This window comes from Ursus arctos, unplaced genomic scaffold, assembly GCF_023065955.2.
Source record: "Ursus arctos isolate Adak ecotype North America unplaced genomic scaffold, UrsArc2.0 scaffold_30, whole genome shotgun sequence".
Lineage (NCBI taxonomy): Eukaryota > Metazoa > Chordata > Mammalia > Carnivora > Ursidae > Ursus > Ursus arctos.
This window is the reverse complement of record NW_026622986.1, coordinates 35,544,532-35,571,078: the sequence shown is the minus strand read 5'-3', so window position 1 is coordinate 35,571,078 and position 26,547 is coordinate 35,544,532. Positions and strand designations below refer to the sequence as shown.

The window sequence follows — 26,547 nt, the reverse complement described above, 5'->3', positions numbered from 1 at the left end:
TAAAATTCATTTTAAAAAAATCAATGTAAAATACAATATACAAAAAAACCGTACACATGTAATAACAACAATGAAATAACAATAGTTTGGAGGAAATCTTTCATTTTTAAAAATTCCACCTTACTAAAATGAGGATGAGCAATCCAGTCCCTCCTTCAATTTCTACATGAACTGTTTGCCATTTGGGGGAAATTTACTCTAAGTTTTGTAAGATTACTTCAGAAGTGGTTTTTGTTTGTTTGTTTTTTAAATTGTGCCAGGTTTATAAGATTACTTAGAAGCCCGCCAAGCTAAGTTTGGAGTGGCTCCAAATGCCCCTGACGTACTCGTATGCACAGGAGCTAAGGCAAGTGTTAAACACCAACGGATCTCCATTTCCTTACTCTTTCATTAGCCACAGCTAAAACGTGAAACCAATCTTCTTAGTAAAAGCTTACTATGACTTGTGTACTTTAAAGAACAGAGGCTTTCAAAATGCAGAGCTAATCATATACAGTCAAGACATTACCAGTGGACCATTAAGAGCACTGTGGTTGAGTATCGGACCCTACGTGAACCCGGGGCACACCGCGTCTGTAGAACCAGACATGCAGCACACACAGAAGTCCGAGGAGGACGTACAGTACTGAACACCTCCAACCCAGGGGGGCTCCCCCGCCACCACCTCCCGCACCCTCCGTTGGGAAACAACATTTTCTAATTTTGTTACAATAAATATTTGTTGTAAGGCAGTTATTTGTGAGCCTCAGCTGCACCTGGTCTGCAAGTGAATTACCTGACTCAAAGCTGGGATGGAGCTTGTCTGAGAAGTGGTTTGAGATATGGGACCATTCATCTGTAAAATTGGAAACATCGAACACAACATCATTACAATGTAAAGCAGCATTTTCAAACAACAGTAATTTAACACAAACAAAACCCACTGAGAAAAACACATTTTTACATGACAAATAATATTCAGAAAGATGTAGGAGCCTTGAAACTTAAAATATGTAAAATTCTGACCACCATAAGCAAAACTCCTTGTAGTTTCAATGAAGAAAATTAATAAAAATCTGCTTTGCTTGATGTGCTAAAATCTTTTTAAAAGCAGTCAAAAAACTATTTTACAATCCTAATTCTTTAAATGCATTATCAGTACAACAAGTGTAATGTTACTACAGTATTTATAAATCACTGCATTTTTCTTGGTGATTTAAACTCCAAAAGTTTTTAAGTGTCTAGAGATATGTGTTTTCTCTCTCACCTACTACTGACAGCTTCCTCTACTACTAAGCTCCCCATAAACTTATTCAGAATATAACACCTACATTCAGGTTGTGAGATATGCCAGAGTTACTACTTTGATTTACTTATTAAATCCAACACAGCATCTGTGATCAGAAGAAGAGGAGAGTGAGGCACCAGGCCAATTCTGGCCTCGACCCATACTCACCAGATGAGCGCTGTCTTTCCCTTCCTGGACTCGCTGGCCCTGCGGTTCAGCCACGACCTTAGTGTCCTGATCAGAAGTCATGAGCTGTTTACTTTGTGGCTGCACTGGGAGAAGCTGAGTAGCAACTGTGGAGTGCTGTAAAACAACAAAGGACCATACATCAGTAACCTGAAGTACACAATACAATGGGTTCTTAAAATTAAGTTACTAGGAAGTCTTAAAATTCTCAGGTTTTCCAGGACATGTGTTTATCCCTCTGGAGTCTAAGTAGCTTATTTATTTATTTACTTATTTATTTATTTTTAATTTGGGCTCCACGCCCAGCATGGAGCCCAACGCAGCGCTTGAACTCATGACCCTGAGATCAAGAGCCCAGCAGAGCTCAAGAGCCAACCGCCCAGCCGACCGAGCCACCCAGGAGCCCCCGTAGTCTTAGTTTAAAGAAATCTACCCTTAGGGGCGCCTGGGTGGCTCAGTCAGTTAAGCGTCTGACTTCAGTTCAGGTCATGATCTCGGGGTCCTGGGACTGAGCCCCATGTCAGGCTCCCTGCTCAGCGGGGTGCCTGCTTCTTCCTCTCCCCACTGCTGTGCTCTCTTGAACGCACTCTTTCTCTCTCAGATAAATAAATAAAATCTTAAAAAAAAAATCTGCCCATAATTTACACCTTTATACTAACCCAAGAATATACTAAGACTAGAAATCATGTGCTAACACATATAAACCCACTCATGCCCAGAAAACCATTTTTTTTAAAAACAGAAAATTATAAAATTAACAGAACTCCAATTTGTGATTCGATGAATCCCAAATTTTATATATATCGTTTGACTGGCCCCATTAATTGCATTTTGTTCCAGGACAACAATTTTAAAGAGAAATAAACAGTAATTAGTTGAAAAGGAATCCCTTCAAAATCCGGACCCACACAAACCAAAAACCACCTCAAGACAGCAGGATCAGTGCTGCAAAGCAGGTTTTTCAAAGCAGTGGCTCAGCTCAACAGTTAAGAGACCGAACTTCAAACAAGAGATCTCATTTGATTTTCCCAAACAGCGTAAGTAATAACTCTTGTTCATTACAGACAACAATACTCATGATTTCATGCGATCAGCAAGAGAAGCAGGGTTTCCAGACACCCAGGGCTGACCTGTGGTGTTTCCCTCTTTCTGCAGCAAGCTGCGCTGCCTCACAGCACCCCTAGGACTGGCTTTAATCCAGGTCTCTCTCAGGCTCTTCTGAAAACACAGCATCCACATGCCAGATACGGAGATTTAAAAGCTAGCTATTTCTGTCTCACAAGGAAACCATGCAGATTTTTGGTTCCTACGATGGTGCTCCCTACTCTCAATAACCTGCTTATGATAAATTCCCAAAACCCTTGTTAATGAAATAATCTGATGATCAAAGGTAATCTCATCCAACAGTCAACTCTATCATCAGACACAAAAGCAAACAATCACTTACGTGCTATTTGACAGGTTTGACAATATAAACTGCCACAAGAGAAGAAACGCTTGAAACAAATCAGTTTCACAGAGGTCAACGTCTTCCAAAATACAGGACGAGTACAGGTGTTAAACTCTATGAGTTTGCAATATGTGAAACTATCACAGAAACGGACATCAAGGGTGAAGCATCTGCCTTCGGCTCAGGTCATGATCACGGGGTCCCTGCTCAGCTGGGAGTCTGCTTCTCCCTCTCCCTCAACTCCTCCTCCCACTGCTTCTCTTCCCCCCCCCCCGCCCACCAAATAAATAAATAAAACCTTGGTGGGGGGGACAGACGGACACCGACTCTCCCCAAACACCAAATCCAGAAAATGATGTCATGGGATGCTAACTAGACCAAGTCACAGAAGATGTTGCAGACACTTTTGTCACTATGAACTTCTAGATTTGTAAGACTCTCAAAGAAAAAAATGTTTGGTTAAAAACAAGGTAAGACAGCCAAACGGGGAAAAATTCAACTGTAAGAATCCTTTATTACAACTACTACCTATATTTTTTCAGTCAGAGATTCTGTGCCTCCTGATAGAACTAGCAGCAAGGCCAGGAAGTGGTCTTGCAAAACAAACACACAAACAATATTCACACACCCAGGATGTGGTCTTATTACAAACTTACAGCAAACAGGAGTGCTGTGGATCGCGGGGGTGCGGAATATTTGGACAAGCAGCATGGCTTCCTCAACATAAAAGGACCCATGACGCTCATACTGGCCAAATCACGGCTTTACTTGGTTTGTCGGCTTTATTCGATCGAAACAAATGACAAACAGGGAAGCAGTACCAACGGATACTTGATGGTGTCAAAGAAGGACTGCGTTTTCTAAGATGTGAGAACGACGCTGTGGTTATCTTTAATTAAAAAAAAAAAGAGGCTTTATAGAGTTGCATATTGAAATATTTACAGGGACAATAACACGATGTCTGGAATTTTCCTCAAAATAATATGTGGGGCAGAGACATGGGAGTTCATATTTGTTCCCCTTGGAAGAGGGGTATGCGAATTCATGACTTAATCCAGTCTACTTATGCATGCCTGAAATGTTCTATGACGAAAGGTTAAAAAGGTAGCATGGCAGTGTCCTAGTACAAAAGCCTGGTCTGCCCCAGGCCTACAAACAAGTCCCACAAACAAGTAATCTTGACGTCATGCCACACGATCTCTTAATTACTGACCTAACATGCACTGTTTTTCAAAAGTCCTACACCTGGAAAGAGGGCTTACTGATCTCCACCTTGTTTAAGCAGCACAAAAGGTACAAAGCATCAAAATCAGACTTTATCAAACGTCTGAATCTAAAATAAGGGCAGAGTACAATGATGCAACACTGACAATAGTTCAATAAATAACAAAACTACCTTTTCATTACTCATTCAAGAGACCAAAACCACCCTAAGACTTAAACCATTTAAACTACTGCTTCCAGGAATGGCCAAAGAGCAGGTCTCTAGGTTTTAAAGAGAAATATGAAAGGGGAGGAGGTGATGGGGGGGGTGGGGAATTCACCACTAAAACAAAGCATTTGCCAGCATAAGACCTAGGAGTTTGAAAACCTGATAGTGTTCAGAGGCAGCCTTCACAAAGCCTTCCTGAGCTCAACAAAAGGACTTATTTCCCTGGTTTGATTTCATCTCTGGATGTGAAAAGGCAAAGAGATGAAATCAAAGGGCCCTCCCTCCTGTCCTGTGGTCTCTATGCTAGAAGAACATTTTCAATTTCACCTGCCAAAGCTACACCTAAAAGTTTAATCAATCTTATTAAACACTTGAGAGAGTATGGTTCCTTTTCCCACATACCAGAAATGTCTGTTTCATAAATAAACATTCACTAAGGTGGGGGGAGTTCCCATTTAGGACCTCCCCTGGCATTCAGCCGTCACTTCTCCTTAGTCCCCTCCAAGTTGTGACAACTCCTCAGTCTTTCCTCATCTTTTCTCTGCACTTTCCAAGAGTGCTGGTTACTGCTTCTGTCACACAAACCTGGGCCACCTCGCTATGAAAGCAAGGAAGCCAGTGAGCATGCCTGCGGTCGCAGTTCAGAAGCAACAGGAAAGAAAGGGAAGGGCTCCCGTGGCCACAGATGGACAACATGCAGAACATAAAAAAATGAACCAGTAACAAACACATTAGAACCCACACACCTCACTGGTCACCTCTGGAGGTTCTCAGGATACCAACTCACTTTTCTGAAGATTTCTAAAGGCGTCTAGACTAGCCTGTCTTTCCTGGAAAACCACTGCAGCATAACCAAGTAACTGGTCAGGGCGAGCTGCTCTCTATACAGGAGCCACAATTAATAAACAGTGAAAGACCAAATTAGAAAATCAAACTATGTGCAACATCCAATGAAATAACAAAGCAATAACCACTGATGTCTGTTAAAGCCTGGTGGAGAGCTGACGGAGAACATCGTAATGGTTGGATCAGATGGACACTAAAGCGACTTTTCAATCCCATCAAAAAAGTGGAAGAACTAGGTGTTGCACTCTTCTTCATGTGAATGCTTTCCGCAGGAAAGGCACAGTGGGACTCTGAAGAATTGGGTGCTTGCTTGGTAAACATGGAACCTACCATTTATCAAAAAAAGAACCTGTAGTTAATCAAACCTCTAGATCAGACCCCAATTAAAAGGAAATTCTGGGGCAATACATGTTAAATCACACCAACACAAAGCCATTAGCTAAATCCAAAATGTGGGGCATTCTAGAAGACAGATGACCTCATTTCTGCAGCAAACTCTAGACATGGAAAAATGGGAGAGATTTTTATTGCTACAAAATACAAAAGCTTTAACCAAATAACCTTATGTAATGTGAGAACTCTATCTGGATTGAAATAAATTAACTTTAGAATGACATTTTTGACAGGAAAAATTGACTGTTGCCTAGGTGATAAAGGATATTATAGAATGATTATTAATTCCATTGGGTGCAATCTAGGTGCTGTGTCTGTTTAAAGGTCTTATCTGGGAGACATGTAAACTAAAAGACTATAGATGACATTGTATACCCGGAATTTGCTTTAAAATATACTAACAATTTTTTTGGTAAATTTAAGAGAAGAAACAAAAATACAGGAGTGCAGCAAGTGGCTGGCAGTTGAAGCCAGATGACAGGCAGGGCACACAGACGGCTGCTCCAATACCCACCCTCTCTACTTCTGTGGTTAAAAATTCCCACAATAAAAAGTAAAAAGAAAAATCTGACTAGGACACAGTACAAACACCCATCTAAAACTTCACACACTTACTGTTATTTAAAATCTGTGCTTGGTAATGAAATGATACAAAAATATGTAAACTATTTCACAAACCGTGTTCACGGCAGCTTTAACAAAAAATAAAAATATTTAATTACAGAAAAGTAGAAACTATTTAAAATATTCAGAGATTACTTTACATTAAAAAAGCAGGATATAAGACTGTGGACAAGATAATTATAGCTATGTTCTAAAAATTCACATAACTAACCATGAATATTTACAAGTAAATACACCAGACAAATTAACATGTGTGACTTAGGGTTAAAACACCAGGACAGGGGCGCCTGGGTGGTTCAGTCAGCGAAGCGTCTGCCTTCGGCTCAGTCATGATCCCAGGGTCCTGGGATTGAGCCCCACATAGGGCTCCCTGCTCAGCGAGGAGTCTGCTTCTCCCTCTGCCACTCCCCCCAGTCATTCTCTCAATCTCTCTCATAAATAAAATCTTTAAAAAATGCAAAAAATATATATATAAACTATGTGTTTTTAAAAAACACCAGGATAATGTTTTATTTTGTTTCATTTCTGTAGTCTCAATTTTTTGAATACCTTAACTGTTTTATAATCACATGTACTTAATAAAACTCATCTGGCTTGCTGGATCCATGTTTACCAAGCAAGTACCCAATCCTTCAGAGTCCCACCACACCTTTCCTACAGAAAGCATTAGGCACTGATCCAGCAGGCAAAGCATCCAGGTCCCTTCCCAATGGGTTATCAATACAGATTAATAAAACTGCCAATTGGCTGTCACAGCATTTTCTTGTGAAAATGCATAACTCAGTCATGTTCTCTAAGACAGAGGGTCTCAAAGGGTGGCCTGGGCCTGTCAGGGGTCCCAAAGACCTTCCCAGGGCCCAAAGGTCACACCAATTATCACGACAATGCTCAGATGCTGTTTCCCTTTGCCACTCATTCTCTCCTTGTAAACTGCTGTGGAGTTCTGGTGCAGTTACAAAGAAGAATGGCCAAGGTTCTATGAAAAGACTATTTAAACACTCCTCGCTTTTCAAACTATGTATTTGTGTAAGGTCAGATTTCCTTCTTATCCTTAAACCAAAATAACATATCAGTAACAGATCAAATGCAGAAACAGAGAAGAACCCACCTGAGAAGTCTACTAGACACTGATAAAAATACAAAACAATGCTATTCTACTCATTAAATTATCTCTTGGTTTGGAAAAGATTGTTACCTTTTCATAACCAATGTTATTTATATTACATGTAATGGCTTTATTATTGTCAAAGAAAAATATCTTTTTAAATTTGAGTCTTAATTTTTAATACAAATACACAGATAAGCCCTATAAACTAAAGTTCTTAAAGATCTTCGATAATGTTTCAAAGTGCAAAGAGGTCCCAAGACCACAGTGTTTGAGAATCACCAAGAGAAGACAAAACTGGTCCTGATGTACAGATGTCCGGTGTTCATGGAGAGGAGACACCCTATGTTCACAGACTGGAAGACATGCTATTCTGATGGCAACACTCCCCACATCTACAGAGTCGATGCAATCCCTATCAAAATCCCACCTGCCTTTTCTGCAGAAATTGATGATCTGATCCTAAAATTCCTATGGAAATGCAAGGGACCCAGAAGAGCCAAATAATCTTGCAAAGGAAAAGTTGGAAGACTAACACTTCCTTATTTCAAAACTTACTACGAAACTACAGCAATTAAAGACAGTGTGGTACTGGCATAGGAGAGACATACAGATCAACAGACAGAACTGAGAGTCCAGAAATAAACCCTCACATTTATGGTCAGTTAATTTTCAAATGGGTGCCAAGACCATTCAATGGAGAGAGAAAACTCTTTTCAACAAATGGTGCCGGAACAACTGAATATATACATGCAAAAGAATGAAGGCGGACCTCTGTATCACTCTATATATAAAAATTAATTCAAAATGGATCAAACACCTAAGTATCGGGCACCTGGCTGGCTCAGTGGGTGGAGCGGTACCTCCTGATCGCAGGGTTTTGAGTTCGAGCCCCGCGTTGGGTACAGAGATTACTAAAAAGTAAAATAAAGCCCCCCCCCAAAAACACCTAAATATAAAAGCTAGAACCACAAAATTCAGAAGAAAACATAGAAGTAAATCTTCGTGAGCCTGGATCAGGCAATGTTTTCTTAGACAGGACACCGAAAGCACAAGCAACAGAAGAAAAAATAAATTCGTTTTCATCAAAATTAAAAACTTTCAGGCTTCAAAGCACACCACCAACAAAGTGAAAAGATAACCCAGAGAATAGAAGAAAATATTGGAAAATTACATACCTCATAAGGGAAGTGTGTGTGTGTGTGTATATATATATATAGAGAGAGAGAGAGAGAGAGAGTGTGTGTGTGTTCCTAAAACTCAATTGTAAGAGACAAGTAAAAAACAGGCAGAGTCTGAATTGACATTTTCCCAAAGAAGACATACAAATGGCCAATAAGCACATGAAAAGAAGCTCATCATCATTAGTCATTAGGGAAATGCAAATCAAAACACAAAATACCACTTCAAACTCACTGGAATGGATATAATCAAAAAGACAAACAAGTGTTGGCAAGGATGTAAAGAACTGGAATCTTACATTGCTGGTGGGAATGTAAAATGGCACAGCCGCTTCGGTAAACAGCTGCTGATGTTGAACACAAAGTTACACGACCCAGCAATCCCACACCTAGGTACACACGCAAGAGGGCAGAAAGCATATATCATCACCAAAACGTGTACATGAGTATTCATAGCAACATAATAGCCAAAAAAGTGGAAATAACTCAAATAGTAAACTATCAGAGATTAAGATCCTTCTTTTCATACATGTGCTTGGCATACTTTCAGTCGATCTGTGAATAACAACGATAGAATCATAATTTGAGAATCTGATCATTTCTAAAACAATCAAAATAAAGACATCATTCTCCTAAACATGAATATTTTTTTCCTGCTTACAAAAGGGTGGTGTGTGAACATACATGATTTGTCTGCGTATCAGAAATCCAAAAGGGGAAAGAATTAGCATTTGGATCTCTGTTATGCAATGATTACTCTAAGTGCTTTACAGGTCACTGAATCCATTTCAATTCTTACTGAGGTCTCCTGCCCACTTTGCAGACTGGGAAAATGAGTTCAGAGAGCTAGTGAAGTCCAGTGAGCCGATCGATATGCACACATATAATTTCTGCTCTTCGGCTCTCTCTGCCCACAGAGGAATTCAGCAGTGCAGGCAGCTCACCCTGTCAATCCACGCCAATGGGCACGCCCACTGTGACAGGACCTCAAAGCACTTGCAGTTTCCTCAGCTGGTCTTCATTCCTTCTTCCCCTCTATGGGGATAATTCATATTGCACCAGTGCAGAGATTATGATTTCAGCATTTAAAATAAGCACTTTTTAAAAAACCAACAGGGTACCTAAATATAAGCCAAATACTTCATCTTTTTACACAACAACAGTGACCTGATTCAATGCCAAAAGAAAAACCTGCTGTGTTGAGAGATGATTTGTTGTACCTTACTGGGGAACTGTTAAGTGTACAGATCATTTTTTTGCTTTATCAGTTGACCCTGAAATGTAAACATTTCATATGAGATGAGATTCTACTATATGGGGGCCAAATATAAGACCTCTTTTCTCAGCCTAAACAAACATTCTTCTGAAGTCAGGAAGTCTCCACTTCTACAGACCACCCTCCACTCTCTATATTCACCCAGCCATTCAATACTTCCCTGTCTTTCATAGCACATTCTATTCTCCTTGCCTGGAACATTCCTCCCTCTTTGAAAGCTTCCTTCCCATTCCTCTCTCTCTCCTCCTCCATGTATTCACAGCTTTCTCTACTCTTCAAGGTATTGACCACATCTGTGCTTCTCCCCTACTATCCTGAGTCTCTTTAAGGAATCCATGTGCTTCATCTCCTTACTTATAGGATACAACCAAAATATGTATCCCACCAATGGTATGTTACAATTTACCTCCAAGAGAGTCCTTTTGTCAGTAGCACTCATAAACCGGTGGTTTAGCTGCAGTGTTGTCTAAACACTCTGCTTCTGTATTTGCATCCACAAAATGAGAGAGAAGTCAAGTTTGCTGAGGTATCTTCTAACTCCACTAGTCTGCAGTTGGGAGCAAGGAGTTCAGGGACAGAGCCTGAGCAAAGGAACTGGACAGTACAAGATGCTACCATACAGACATGCCTTCTAAGAACTCCCACATTACTGCTAGGACTGTTTTACAAAAAACAGTAAATGAATATTCAACTAGAGAAGTAAACATAGTTTTATCCAATTATAGAAAACAGGCAGTTGAGAACTTTTGAGACTGCCCTAATTAAGTACTATATGATTCCCTTTGAGAATCAATTAGAAAAGCCAAAATCTGTTACTTGCAATGTCTAAACATACTATGTAGAAAGACAGTTTACCTACCAGACCTCTGAAACTAAAACTCACCGAAAAACCAGAAATGGGCAAAGAAGCTAAACCAAATCATTAAAGCACAACCATAGCATTTGGGATTTGGAAGGGCATTTGTTAATAACACTAATTTTCTTTTAGGAACTCAATATGCACACCTGTAAATGGAGGTATAAAAAAATAAAATACCATAACAGGAATTACAGTTCCTCATTCACTAGCCTTATGCTGCAGGTTGCACGGCTGTCTGCATCACTCGATGATATTTAAAATGCATATTCCTGTCTTAGGGCAGATTAGTCAATGTACCTTCCCCAGCACCTTTCAAAGATCATATATTCAACTGAATCTGTAGGCTTGAAGAGTGGGAACATTTACAGAGCAACAGACAGCTGTTTCCAGGAGAGCAGTTACCCGGTTTTCTCAGACTCGGTATCTCCATGATAGCTCATTTTTTCCACAGAGCATTCTCCCAATCACTGTGGCACTCAAAGACAAAGACCAACAAAAGAAAGGAATCCAACCCGTATAGAGTGGTTGTTCAACTACACATTTAAACTGGCACCCAGTAGGGAAACAGTCCTAAACAGACGCTGCCAATAAGCTTCCAGATTAATTTTTTAAATTTCCTTTTCCACATGTACACCTGGGCTTCTACTGAAAGAGACGGCAGTGGGAAAAGGTAACTTATTTTTTACAGTTCACTCTGATTCTGCTCCTAGAGAGGGCATAAAATCAGACACAGACACTTATTTCTCAAATACGATTGGAAACGTACCTACATGAGAAGTAAACCCCAAAAGTTACATTTAAAAATTTTCCCACTAATTACTTTTTAGAGATTTATTTAGAAATTCCACACACACAATGAGAAAGGTCCATTCCAGCTTTATGCATAAACTGGTTCATGGCAGGACGCCTGGCTGGGTCAGTCAGCAAAGTGTCGACACTTGATTTCAGCTCAGATCATGATCTCGGGGTTGTGAGATGGAGCCCTACATTGGGCTCCCCGCTGGGCATGAAGTCTGCTTAAGATTTTCTTTCTCTCCCTCTCCCTCTGCCTCTCCCCCGACTACCTCAAAAAAAAAAAAAAAAAGGTTCATGACATGTTATCTCACGCTAAAGAGGTCAATTATTTGAAAAGATCGTTTTAGCTGGAATTCTTATTAAAATACAATACAAAACGAAGAGAGAGTTTAGGTCATCTCATTATAACCATCTGCTTACAAGCATTTTTGACAAACTCCAAACAACCAGTCCAATATTTGGTTATAAGGAAGTCTCGATAAAATATTATTTGAAACAAATGAAACAAAATGAAGAGGTGATAAAATTGTCTGAAGTCCGGAACTATATATAAAGTGGTTCACTTAAAAAAAAGTTAAATTTAAGAAAAACCAACACAACAAACAAAAATCTGTACACCTAACACGGACAGACTACTTTCACTTCTTCACCCTGTAACAGACATGTGGTTTTCAAGATGTTAAATTTTTTAAAAAGCTTTACTTTGGGAAAAGGTACTTCTGATCTATGTTAATCAATAGCCAATTAATCAAAACAAAGCAAGAATATCCTGAATACGTAACATTTCTCCAAATGAAGGGCAATGAAATTCAGCAAGTCATGAAAACATTCCCAAGGGTGTGCAGGGCTCTAAGTCAGGAGCTGATAAAGTCAGTAGTGATAAAGATGACAACTGGGGTGCCTGGGTGGCTCAGTTGGTCAAGCGTCTGCCTTCAGCTCCAGTCATGATCCAAGGGTTCTGGGATCAAGTCCCACATCGGGCTCCCTGCTGAGCTTCTCCCTCTCCCTCTGCTGCTCCCCCTGCCATGCTCTCTCTGTCAAATAAATAAAATCTTTAAAAAAAAATGACAACTTACATTCCCCAAATCTTCACTACAGACCTACAAACATTGCCTAAAATCCTGTTATGTGAACAGGCAAATCGTCTTCCTTAAGAACTAAAAACCATGGGGTGCCTGGGTGGCTCAGTTGGTTAAGTGTCTGACTTTGGATTTCAGCTCAGGATCATGATCTCAGGGTCCTGGGACGGAGCCCCACATCAGACTCTGCGCTCAGCAGGGAGTCTGTCTGAGGATTCTCTCTCCCTCTCCCCTCTGCCCCTCCCCTGCTCATGCTGTCTTGCTGTCTCTCTCTCTCTCTCTCTCTCTCAAATAAACAAGTCTTTAAAAAAAAGTTAAAAGATATTTAACAGCTTTCTGGGGCGCCTGGGTGGCAGAGCGGTTGAGCGTCTGCCTTCGGCTCAGGGCGTGATCCCAGCGATCTGGGATCGAGCCCCACATCAGGCTCTTCCGCTATGAGCCTGCTTCTTCCTCTCCCACTCCCCCCCCCCCCGCTTGTGTTCCCTTTCTCGCTGGCTGTCTCTATCTCTGTCGAATAAATAAATAAAATCTTAAAAAAAAAAAAAGATATTTAACAGCTTTCTAAGTGGTGATAAAATATGCCTTATTTCAAAGACCGACATTAATGTGCATCCCTCCTTTCTTGAATTTAGTATTCCTAATATGTATTTCTTAGCACTTTGGTTAAAGAGAAGGAAACACTCTAACAATTATAATCCTACATAGCTCTTGAAAGTCAGACCTCGTAAGTCAAGGCTAGGGACCCAAATACGGCCTGAACATAAGACAACTTGAAAAAACTTCATGAAAATGACCAAGTTTTTCTCAGTAGTTTCTACATCAAAGAAGGTTTGGAGTGGGACGCCTGGGTGGCTCAGTTGGTTAAGCATCTGCTTTTGGCTCAGGTCATCATCTCAGGGTCCTGCAATGGAGTACCATATCCATGGGGAGTCTGCTTCTCCCTCTCCCTCCGTCCCTCCCCCAGCTCATGCTCTCTCTACCATTCACGCTCTCACACTCTTGATCTCTCTCAAATAAATCAGTCTTTAAAACAAAAAGGTTTGGAGAAAAAAAAAAACAGCATATTAACACTATCTGTGGTCTGGATCCCATTTCCTCCTCTCTTCCTGTCTCTTCACGTCTTCCTCCCATCACTGTTCGAACATGTCTCACCTAGTCTGTCTCCAAAGACAGAAAACAAAAGGGAGATGAGTGGAAAGGTCAGAGAAGGAGGGACAGGGAAGGACAAAAGTGAGGGGCTAGAGGCCTCCTAGGCAGGATGTAGCCTCTCCAAGGACACAGTTCTGCCAGGATGGCCAACTGCCTGCTTGCTAGTAAGAAGTACCCCATGGCCTCCGCACACTCTCTTCCTCAGCTTTGGGCAACACTTAACTCACACTTCCCTGCTTTCCTCCCCCTTCTCATCTGCCATGGATGCTCTTCCTCCAGACTAAGTGCAGTAAAAGCTCTCCTGCCCTATGTGATTGGAAGTAACTGTAAATTAAAGTAGATAATTCCAAAAACCCATACATGAATCCTTAACCACTTTAACTTGTATATGCTCCTTCACTTGGGTTTTTTTCTTAGACTGAGCCAGTCTATCAAAGCCTTCTTTTCTTCTCCACAAAAACCATAACGCATCACCTAAGACTTTCACTTTGTCTCTTTAAAGTACAACTTACTTTAAAAATGTGAATGGTACAGTCCTTCTAGAACAATTAACCTCCAATTTTTTATAATTGTCTTATCCACAGACCTAAGTTAATAGTTTCCTTAGTGACTGGTTTTTACTGAGACGCTCCAAAGTTTTCAAATTAGTTTTCCTATAAATGTCTTTGCACTATTTTTATCAGTTTGTATTAGTTAAATCGTATAATTGCAGTAAGGAGTACAACTGCCCTGAACGAGTTTGGGAATGCACTGAACTGGCTTTTGTAAGCCAACAACTTAACTGGCAGGTAGGGAAAGAGGGCAGCAGGGAGCAGTCAGCAGCAGCAGGGCGCAGGCCCACAGGCCACTAGAATCCCACCAGGCAGGGCTCCCACCTCACTGGGCCTGAGCTGTGCTCCCCTGCACTCCGTGTTCATGGCTTCAGTGAACACCACAGGCTGAGCATCAGTGTAACTAAGCAAATATCTGCTGAACATTTTTGGACCTATAGACTCCTCAAAGTCAATTGTTTAAAAAAATCCATTCCCACCACCCTTCTCATTTAAGACAGACAAAAACTGACAATTCCTCCATCTCAAGAGAGAGTATCATCTACCCAGCTGCCCAAACCAGAAACCTACAAATACATTTTTAACCTCTTCCTCTCAAATAAGCCTACATCTATCTCCTGATCTCTATTACTGATAAACTGCTCAGATAACCATCATCTTTCAACCAAATTACTACCCCAACTTCTTAAGTTCTTCGCCGATGACCTTTCTGAAACAGGAGACTGTCTCCCACCCTGTGGTTTACATCCCCAAAGGCCTGCACTTGGGACTCCCCATCTTCCCCACTGCTGGGTTGCAAACCCTTCATACCCAGTGACAGAGCATGTCAAAAGCACACTGTCTCTCCAATGGTGGGAGGCCAAGAAAGTCTACCTTCTCAGCCACTGTATTCCTGACATAGTACCTAACAGAGTAAAATCTCGGCAAACCAGTGTTTGTTTAGTCACTGTCTTTCATGCAATAAACATGTGGGAGGAAATTCTTGGTATTTAAAATGATGATTCCAAGTAAAAGCCTCTGTTGCTGCATACTGCAAATAATGTGTTAACGTGGGAAAAGGCAGTATTTTTAGGTTGGGGCAAAATTACTGTGGGTTCATTTTCATTTCATTTCATTTCAGATACTCTCTAGATTACGTATGTATGTGTGCATATGTGTGTATTTGGAATCTAAGCATATAGAAGAGTTAAATACATTGGGGCGCCTGGGTGGCGCAGCGGTTGGGCGTCTGCCTTCGGCTCGGGGCATGATCCCGGCGTTATGGGATCGAGCCCCACATCAGGCTCCTCCGCTATGAGCCTGCTTCTTCCTCTCCCACTCCCCCTGCTTGTGTTCCCTCTCTCGCTGGCTGTCTCTATCTCTGTCGAATAAATAAATAAAATCTTAAGAAAAAAAAAAAAAGAAGAGTTAAATACAAAGTGATATTGACAACAAAAAATTACATTTAATTATCAAAATAACAATAAATCCGTGAAGTTCCTAGATGGCAAACCACTAAAACTATTACTTGTATTGAAGGTAAAAGTCAAAGATCTTTCTGAAAATCTGCTGAGAGCTGAGTCCTTCCCCTGGAAAAACAGACATATTCCAGAAATGCTAAACGCAGACTCAGAAGTTCAAGGATCCGGGGCGCCTGGGTGGCTCAGTCGTTAAGTGTCTGCCTTCGGCTCAGGGCATGATCCCAGGTCCCTGGGATCGAGCCCCACATCGGGCTCCTCCGCTGGAAGCCTGCTTCTTCCTCTCCCACTTCCCCTGCTTGTGTTCCCTCTCTCACTGGCTGTCTCTCTGTCAAATAAATAAAATCTTTAAAAAAAAAAAAAAAAGAAGAGGAAGAAGAAGTTCAAGGATTCCCCCCCCGCCCAGTCCACCTTTAGAACAACAAGCTGGGCATCTGAGGAGGAGGTCAAGAGCAGGGGCTCGAGGCGCACCAAACACCCTGACTCCCCACTAACCAAGTAGTGATGCTGGGCACTCCCATCTTACCTGCTGTGAGCGTGTTCAGGGCAGGTACAGCACAGAGCACGATTAAACCAATGCAGATGTTACTAATTACTAGGCAGCCAGGGGCCAGACCTGGGCAGCCAGGAAGCACCACACTGACTCACAAAGTAGCAGCCAGAGCCGAAGACCAGGGCTCAAATGCCAGGTATGACAACCAAACATGCTTTCACATTTCCCAACATGACTGTGCAAACAGATAATACTGAAATGCAATGAATACCACCTAACATGAAGTGTTCCTTATAAAAGTGACACTACTCTTAAAAAAGAATTTAAGTTCCATAGTTACAAGTTCAAAAATATATACTACTTGAGATAATATTTCAGTCTGATATACCAAATGACATGTATCCTAGGCATAATACCATCTCCATTTTAGAAATAACTGGATCACGACTCCTCAGTCAGTTAAGATTATAGTTCAACAGATGAACCTAATAACACCATAAAAGTTTCAAGCAAACAAAGTCAGCATCGGCTCCAGTAATTCTGAATGATCGTTCAAAGAGGTAAATGAACTTCTCTTAGTCTTGGGGTGTGGGGTACCCGACCCCAATGACACGCACTATAAAAAGTACTATTAAAACTTTCAGGTTAAAATCAGCATTTCTGAAGCTTAGCTGGGCTGTGTGGCATAGGCCACAGATACATCAGGTTACTTGGACCTAACGCATACATAGAACACCTAAACTTTCCAAGAGCTGGGTCCTGTTTGCAATGGACTTAGAAGAAAGAAACTAGATGGACCCCATCTTCTGCTCTTCATCATGTGCTGTAAAGCAAACTGTCTCCAGGCCTCAGTTTTCCAAACAGCAAAACAGGTGTTCTGAAAAACAAAAACAAGCAAGGATTTTGGGTCCTCTGAATTCCAAGCCAAATATATTGCTGAGGGTGAGAACTGTGGCAATCTGCATTCACTTCTCACATTTTGTAGGCAAGCTACAGGCTGTGAGAATCTGAAGTCACTGCACACAGCAGGAAGCAAGCAAAAATAGTTATTGAGGATGGTAAAACTGAAGGCCAGGAAAGGCAGTACAGTGCTCACCCAAGTTGCCCTCTCTCAGGTCTGAGCTCCTCTTTACGAAAAGGCGAGGAGTATGAACACAGGTGTGCTTCCAAAGCCTGAACATGGAGCCCTGCCCCAGCAGCATAGATGCCAAGGTCTAAAACGGTCTGTGTGGTTTCAGAAGGAAACCACGAATTTATAGGAATTTCTCAAACAATATGTAAGACAATACGTAAACTGCCGTTTTAATATATGATACAAATTGGAAGACCTATTAGTGCCTTCCAAAGTTGATTAAAGCCAGTTAAATTAAATAAAATGGGAAACGATATCCTCACTTTTCTTAAAATAAATTTTACTTCCACGTTTTTAAAGATACTATTTAATAGCAGCTTTAAGATTCTGCTTTAAAAAAAAAAAAAAAAAGTAGGGGCGCCTGGGTGGCACAGCGGTTAAGTGTCTGCCTTCGGCTCAGGGCGTGATCCCGGCGTTCTGGGATCGAGCCCCACATCAGGCTCCTCCGCTGGGATCCTGCTTCTTCCTCTCCCACTCCCCCTGCTTGTGTTCCTTCTCTCGCTGGCTGTCTCTATCTCTGTCGGATGAATAAATAAAATCTTTAAAAAAAAAAACAAAAACATAAAACACCAACCTGAAATTCTGTAGCATACATAAAATTAACGCTTTTATCAATTTCAGTTTTTCTTTTGAAATCCCACTGTTAAGAAGCATCTTACTGAGCTCTGTAATCACAGCGCGATGCAGGACTTCGAGAGGACACCAAAGGCACAGCCCTCCTTCACCTGCTAACCGGCCGCGAGTCTGCACTCACTTTATACTTCTGTGGGCTTCAGTTTCTGAGGCGTTAGAGCTCCAAAATCCTAGGACTACAACTGCAGTTACACTTTTTCTGACAGTTATCTTCAGATCTCAGTTAATAAAATAAAGTAGACCAAAACTCGGTTTTAATGACTGTCCTATTCCAAAGTGTTACTACACTCACACAGAACATTGTATGAATAGTGTAAAGAACGAAAGCTTTCCCTCTCAGTCTTGTAAATTCACAGTGAACAATGGTGCTGATGAAAACAAAATTCTCCGTGCAACTGGATTAAGGCTGATTAAATGTACTATAATTATTATTAAACACTTGGTAAATACATTGTTTACAAGTTTTCGATAAACTTACCTAACCACACCAACACACCAAAATGTAAATTGGAAGTTAATGATCCAGCTTTTATTTGCTCTGCTCATAAAATCACCTAGTAATGCAATTTGCGGCCATATAATGACCCCCGGAAAACATCTGACCTATGACTTTTTACCTTGAGCTGTAATCTTGCATTTTCATGAAAAACTTGTAGTGAGTTAACAGATCCAAAATCTCCACAGTGACAAGCACACTCTCAATATTCTGAACTCCAAAGGAAAAGTGCCAAGAATGTCCCCGGGTCTGAAATGACTAAAACTTACGGTCATTTAGGACCTCAAGGCACTCTTGTGCAGGAAGATACTTCACTCTGAAGTGGAGTTTCACCAGGTCACAAAGACTCAAATTCTGCACACCTGGCTGCTTCTGGGGTTTTGTGTGGCGAATGTATTTTCTTTTCTTTTCTTTTTTTTTAAGATTTTATTCATTTACGTGAGAGAGCACTAGGCAGAGCAGCAGGCAGAGGGAGAAGCAGGCTCCCCCCTGAGCAGGGACCTGATGCAGGGGCTCGATCCCAGGACCCTGGGATCATGACCTGAGCCGGAGGCAGACCCTTCACTGACTGAGCCACCCAAGGGCTCACAAATATATTTTCTTCCCCCTAGCCCATTCACCCCTAGGGTTAACTCTCCTGCACAGAGGCCTGAAAGGTAATGATTTCAGCAGAAGAAATGGAAACACATCAACATATACAAAGAAGTGTGAAGAGCTGTGAGCACAACAACTACTACTGTGAACTACTATAGCCATTTTGACCTTTGGTCTTCACTGATGGTCCCCACCCCCTACTTAAGGTGTGAAAAAGAAAATATTGCTGATTCATCAGTTACTCATTTGTACAACGGTCTGTACTCAAGTGACCTGTTGAAGGGAAACGGGAAACAGCATTAGAGTCTGAGAACAAGAATCACTGGAGATATGGATATTAGTCAAAAAGGAACATGGAACTTCCAATAATCCCAAGGAAAGTTTCATCCAAAAAGGTTTCCACACTAAACTTCAGCGCTAAACGACAACCAGCATACTATCAATTATTTGAATGTGTTTACCTCCTAAAAACACAAGTAAAGAGAAAATGGTTTTGCATTCTAAATGCCTCAATTTTAAAAGGTAACTTTCCACAGGGGCTTCAAGTCTACTTTCCAAGGTTCCTGCTCTTCTATGACTCTGCAGAGCTGGGAAAAGCCAGACAATGGATTACGTACTGCACACTCTGTAGAAATATATACATACATATGGTAAAGCAGACATTACACAGACAGTAAGATTAAAGAATGAAATAGAGATAATGCAATCAACAAAGAGAGATGTTCAGAAAGTAGTCTAAGGACAGGTTTTAAAGGACACGACATTTTCAGGGAAAAAAAATATTTGAAAGGGGGTGTTTAACAAGTCCAGAGAGCTATAATCAACTTGTAAATTAAGGCAACTTGTAAATCTATCAAATTGGTCACTATGTTTTTATTTTTATATTTTGAGCTTTGACAATAAAACAAAGCTTTCTGAAATCTGAAAACAGAATGTTCTCATTTTTCAGCAACGTTTCTAAAAAAGGAATCTGTCAATTAGTCCACCTTAATAAAAGCTGAAATAACAAATACACTTTACAACTGATAAATACTAGCAAATTTAAGAGCTATTTTTCTACTGTTTTAAACATTCTGTATAATACAAGTAAAAGAGTTTCTAAGCAAGCTATTCTTCATTTAGGCCAGGACTTGGCCTCTTCCCCTGGGATGACCACAAGCGTTAAACACCAGGACCCTCCACCTTGGGGTCAAGTGAGTTATCACCCGTCAGTGTGTACCCCTTCCTTCCTCTCCATGCCACTCTCCATAAAGCAGAATAATCACTTAAAAAGGCCATTCTGGTCATGTAATTCTCCTGCTGAAAACCCTCCAAGTGCTTTCCACTGTTCTGAAGATACAGAGCAAAATTCTCACCTATACTGAGACATTTTACATCCTGTATGATCCCGCTGTTACCTTGACTGGCTCTTCTTTACTGAGCCGTGTTCAGATTACTCCTCCAAATCCCTGTGCTCAGAATCGCTGACACTCACCCTGTTTGCCTAGCAGGCTGACTCTGCCCCACCACACTCTTCCTTAGGGAGCCTTCTGACCTCTTAAGGCCTACAAGGCCAGCACAATGTACGGCTCTCATATGTGGTTACGTGGTCATCTACCTGCCTCCGTAGACCGTGAGCTCCAAAAAGGAGGGCAATCCATCCCTTCTGCTCACCATTAAAACCCTAGGATTTATTCATGAATTATTTAGTGAATACTCTACCACTGAAAGGTCTGGGTTCCTGTCAATGAACAAAATAGAAACCCTCAACCTCACAGAGTTAATTCGAGCCCCAGAAGGCAGACCGTACATAAAGTCTGGAAATTACATGGTATGTTATAATGTAATAAGAGCTGCAAAGAAAAATAAGGCAGGGAAGGGAGATGAGAGGGCCTGCCGCAGGACGTGCTACAGTAATACAACTACAATATAATACAACTCCCACTCGAGGGTGTGTGGTGCTGAGAGCCATCAACAAGTTCTGTGGATTGAAGCTTCAAGAATCCAAATGCCTGTCTGCTTTACTTTAAACAAAACAATGCACTTTCCTAAGCCTTTCTAGACCACAAGCCTTAGAGAAAAGTTCTGGCATCATTTGTCTTTGTACTGCTAGCTAGTGGCTTACTGATCAAAAACACCTGCTCAAGGAAGGCATGAACCCTTGTCTTTCCTCTCAATGGCTTTCATCTCTACCAGACCCTGTAGCAAGGACTCTCCACGGGGAATGAAAAATGGAAAAATCCACTGAGATTTAAAAATCCATTTTCACTACTGTAATTGATTTGTTTTAGGTTAATATAATCTGCTTTAATTTTAAAGCCAAAGAAACATGTTATTAAAAGCGGGCAAGTTTTGAAAGACTGAGAAAGAGTACAATCTAGGTCACATGATTAAATGATAAATGACTCCATCCAAAACGCGGCACACACTAGGTATCGCTATCAAATCACTAACATTTTGTATATTTTGTATAACGGTGCGCTTTCTATTGCACTCATTTCAAGTGAAGATTTTTATGTTTACGAAGGCATGCAACTGTACAATCTGCAAATGATTTCCCTACAACCAAAATGAGAGGTGTCTTTAGACATGCCTTTTTCCATCTAGTTGAACAAAGTTTACTAAACATCTACAGATGGTCCCCAACTTACGATGGTTCGACTTACAATTTTTCAACTTCACAATGGTGCAAAAGCGATACACATTCAGTGGAAACCGTACCTCAAATTTTGAATTTCAATCTTGCCCCAGCTAGCAAGCTCCCTCCCAGTCAGCCCCACGATCACAGAGGTAACAACCGGTAAACTGACAACCGCCCTACACCCATTTGGCCATTCTGTCACTTTCAGTACAGTATTCAATGAATGACATGAGTTACTCAACACTTCATAAACAAATAGGCTTTGTGTTACATGACTTTGCCCTAACTGCAGGCTAATGCAAGTGTTCTGAGCATGTTTACAGTAACAAGGCTAAGCTATGATATTCAAAGTTAGGTGTATGTAACCCACTTTCAACTCAACAATATTTTCAACCTACAGTAGGTGTACTGGGACGTAACCCCATCACAACTCGAGGAAGATCTGTCTAGGGTACCCGGACCTAAGCTGGGCAAAGGCCTTACAAACAAAAAAGGATCTCACCCACAAGGAGCTCACGTTCGTTCATTAGGTGCTGTGCCTGAGGTGCTATGGAAACAGAGAAGCACTAAGTACAACCTTAGAAATCAAGCCAAGGATTCCTGAAGGTCTCTGCAAATACCTTTATAAAGACGGATTAAAGAGCGAAGTTTAAAAAAAAAAAAAAAGACATTCAATTTCAGGCAAAGAACTATGGGGAGCAAAGGCAACACCACCTGCAACTCCACAGTTCTGAGGCAGAGGCAGTGGTCAGTTTAGGTCAAAGGAAGGTGGCCCAGCCAGGAAGGAGGAGGCAGAATTGCCAAGGCCCCAGGGCGCTTCTCATTTAGACAGGGGACAGTCACTGAGGGGTTTTTTTTAAAAGGACCTAACAATCAGGATATGCCTGCAAAGCAACCTCTGGCCTAGTGTGACTAAAATGGTGTGTTGTAAATAAAAGAGACACTTTATTTTTATCACACAAATAAATACTATTCTAATTTGTAAGTTTTCAAGCCCATATGTCTGCATATCAGCTTTCATAAAGAACATTTTCAGTGAAGACTAAGTCTCATCTCAATGATTATTAAACTCTAAAAATTAAGTAGCATGCTTTCAAATTTGAGTTAAATATGACATGTCCTTAGTGTCGTACAATGCACTCCATGACCTAGGACTCTGGAAGTAGGGAGAACACCGAAGAAAAAAACCGAACCGTGACAGAAGACCCAAAAGTGGTGGCATCACTCACATGCAGCCCTTACTAACTAAGCCATGAGAGCTTCACCAGAAAAATGGTGAAAAGACAGTTTACGAAAGTATTAAAGGGACAAAAGGGGCTTTAGGGTGGGGGGAAGATAAAAAGGGAAGGAAACATGAGCCGACTTAATACTTGTCTTCCCTGTTCCTGAGGTTAAAGACATTAACACGCAGGGAAAATAAAGTGTTGAAGTATTAGTAAAAAAAAAAAAAAATTCCACATTTAAGTTACCACCCTTCTAATAAGAGAACCCAAGGGCTTTCCACTTTACAATTCCATATTCCTATAAAGAAATTCATTTTCTAATCCGGAGAACTCCAGAAGTAGAGTCGCTCCAGGGATATCAACAAGTGCAACAATTAGCAGCAAACAGACTGAACTGAACTAAAATCAGATCTGGTGAGTTGCGTGCTCTCAGAAGGCAGTGCCTCATTTACTGCGGACTCTAAAATTAGCTCTTACAGAAAAGAGAACTCTTTACAGGAATAAAGTTTTACAAAACAGCATAAGCAACAATGCCCAGCAACAGTGTCTGTTTTTAACAATGTATTTTCCATAAAAACAACTTCAGTGTTTGTTTTCTTCTGTCCATTAGAAAAAGGTTGAGTCAATGGCATTACAGGAGAAATTACAAGACTATACGGAGATTTTCTTGCCTTTACCTATCTGAAAAAATCCTTATGTACGAGAACTCTGTAAGAGTACAACCATGGGTTATGAAAACATATCTAAAACTTGTGCCTTTAACATAAGGACACTAACAAATGGAATTTAAAGTAACATATATCTATACAGCTTTTAACAATCTCCAGGGACCATCATAAAGATAGCACATGTTACTAAAATTAGAAGACCTAAATAATAATCCTACTTATCAGTATGGAAAGTATGAACTCCAGCATGACACTGAAATAACAGTGGAAGGAGTCTGTCAGCCACTTCCCACTTAGTAACATGGACCTCAAGTCTCCCACTACAAAAATCTGTAAATACTGTTGCAAACCCACTTACAGTCCTGGGGCTCCTTGAAGGCACTGCTTATCGTATGACTGTTAACGAGTTGGTGCTCCCAACTTGCACTTCGCATTTTAGAGTATGTTTTATGATATGTGAAGGCTGTTTCACAAATACAAGTGACTAGAGTGTTTAAATATGTATTTGTCAAAATTTGTGCTTATTTGTGGAAATCATATTAAGTTCAATAAATTCTCCAACTTCCAACTTTTTTTAAAGCACAATCCCTAGGAACCCTAAATAAAATCAAATACCTCTCTCAATTTGCTGCCATTTAATTTCAGCTACTGTTCTACAAAACCCATTAAATGAATGCTAACACTCACATTATCATCCGTTTTCTCTCTGGCTCCCACTCAAACATAGTGTAATTCCTTTCTCAAAATACACATTTTATCCTCACAACCTGCTTTCTCTGCCCAAATACATGTGATCAAGCAAAAACAAAACCCCCAAAACAAAAACTGTCTAGCAAATTAAAACTGACAATCACAGAAAGAATACCGAAAACAGGAATGAGGTATAAGTAAGGAGGTTTTCAAGTCTTAATAAGAAATTCAGCAATAAAAATAAACAGTAAAAACAGCCAACATCAACTTGGTTATGATAGTCCTGTGAGGCTGACATTACTAACCCCTTTTAGAGACGAAGAAAGTGAAGCACCAAGAGAATAAGTCACTTCTAATCAATAAGAAGCCACACCATTCTTTCAGGTAAATAAGTCAACTCACATTAATGTTTCAAAATACAGAATGAAATTTATTTCTAACCAAAGGCAAGTTTCAAAGGGAAGTACACAAATCAACTTTATGGTTGAATAATAAACTTGATGCATTTAGCAACCCAAGCAAACTTGAGTCAAGAGATCACTCACAGCTTGATTTATAAAACTGCCTCTCCGTATACTAAATACAGAGGAAAGTTGAAAAGCCGCAACCATTTCAACTTCTGTAAATTACCCCGACTGTAAATTAGAGGGAGCCAGGCAGGTGGGGAAGTATGGAAATTGCACATTGCACAGGCAGCGCACCAGAGAAGGGAACATCCCTCTTCCCCTCCCCCCTTTTGCAAACGACAACTTAGCACCTATTTCAAGTGAATTTTAAATTCTTAACACAACTCAAGAGACCAGCTAAATATTACAAAAGGAAAAAAAACTTTCAAAAGGAAAAATAACTTGTATACTTACAATATTCGTCCTCAAGCTGACATTATCTTTTTTTAAAACCCTCACACTTACCAACTAACTTCCCTGCAGGAAAATCCTTCTGTTCCCTCAATCATCCAAAACTTCAAACTTCCACTTAAGATTAGGACAAATTACACTGCAGCCAGGAGACGGTCTCGAACGCTTAAGAACTACCGTACAGGTCATCTTCTCATTACATCTCATCCAAAATTAAAGGCCATCTCACATAAAAATAAGGAGAAATCAAGATGCAGTACAAAACTGCGCTGAAATCTAAGTTTACGTTCTGATTGGACATGACTGAGACGCAGGTGGTAGGAGACTGCTGACCTGTCCTTTTCACCACCGTGGATCCTGGTCCTACTTCGAACACAAGGCATCCTTACATTTTTTTTTCTAATTCCTTACAACCCGCCTCTGCTCCAGCCTACCGAGAGGAGAACGGGAGCTCCCCAGACACACCCGGAGCAACAAGATCCCCACTTCCTGGTCCCAGTGACCCCGTCCCTCCCCGCTCCGCCGGCCGGCGGGCCCGGTCCCAGGGCGGAGGGCAGGGCGAGGCCTCCGCAGTGCGGGCCGGACGGCGGCGCGGCCCGGCCCGAGACCCCGGCCCTGCCCCCGCCCATACCCCCGACACCGCCCGGCCCCCCGGCGCCCCGGCCCGCCCCGCACTCGGGCCCTGCCCCGCCGGCCGCCCTCCACCCGGCGCGGCCCTCGCCACCGCGGCCCTGCCCGTCGCCCGGCCCCGTCCGGCCCGCACTCCGCCCGCCGCGTCCTCCGGGAAGATGGCGGCCCGTGACAGGCGGGCGCGGCGCGGGTCCGAGGCGGCGGCCCGGCACGGAGAGAGGAGCGGAAGGGACCGAGGGGCCCGCCCGCCGCCCGCCGCGCTCACCTGTCAGCAGCGCCGCCGCCGCCCGGCCGCCGACCGCCGCAGCCCCGGTGCCCGGCGACCGCGCCACACGCGGACGGGCCGAGAGGGAGGGGCGGGGAGGGCGCGGCCGGCCCGGACGAGCGGCGGGGGCGGCGCGGCGCGGGCTGGCGGCGGGCGGCGGCGGCTCCTTCCCGTTTCGGGCCCGAAAATGTCTCAACCTCGCGACTCCGGCGCCCCAACGCTCCTTCCCGTTCGCATGAGAACACACAGCTCCCGCTTCCGGGGCTCGGCGGAAGTCCCGCCTGGCGCGCCCGCGCACCCGCGCGCTCGCGTACTCACCGGCCCGGCCTGCCGACTGGCGCTCTGCGCCCCGGAGAGCCTCACGTCATGGCGGCGTGGCGTCCCGATTGGCTGCGCGCGGCACCCGGCCCGCCCCTCTGCTTCCCGGCCTTTCCGTGCGCGCGCCCCTCCCGGCGGCACTTGTGATTGGCGCGGGCGCGCACGCAACCCCGCCCCGTCCCTCGCACGCTTCCCGGCCCCGCCCCGCCGTCCCCACCTCCCCCGCTGCGACCTGAGCGGGCAGCGCCGCCGCGGCGTAGGGCGACACCCTCCCGGCT

General features: G+C 42.3%; 1 protein-coding gene across 3 annotated transcripts in view; it reads right to left on the bottom strand.

The window, feature by feature from the left end:
- LARP4B (La ribonucleoprotein 4B) overlaps positions 1–26,193 on the bottom strand; it is an 88,282-nt gene extending 62,089 nt beyond the window's left edge. The window contains exons 1-3 of one of the 3 annotated variants that reach the window (XM_057304595.1): positions 26,149–26,193; positions 1,436–1,570; positions 776–835 (exon numbers count right to left, since the gene is read on the bottom strand). In XM_057304595.1, coding sequence (XP_057160578.1) covers positions 776–835; positions 1,436–1,516 — 141 coding nt within the window. In that variant the 5' untranslated portion in view covers positions 1,517–1,570; positions 26,149–26,193. Of the gene's footprint in view, positions 1–775; positions 836–1,435; positions 1,571–8,783; positions 9,022–25,951; positions 26,055–26,148 lie in introns of those variants that run through there. The other 2 variants (XM_048219352.2, XM_044392068.3) reach the window with 2 other exon arrangements.
- Positions 26,194–26,547: the final 354 nt, after the last annotated feature.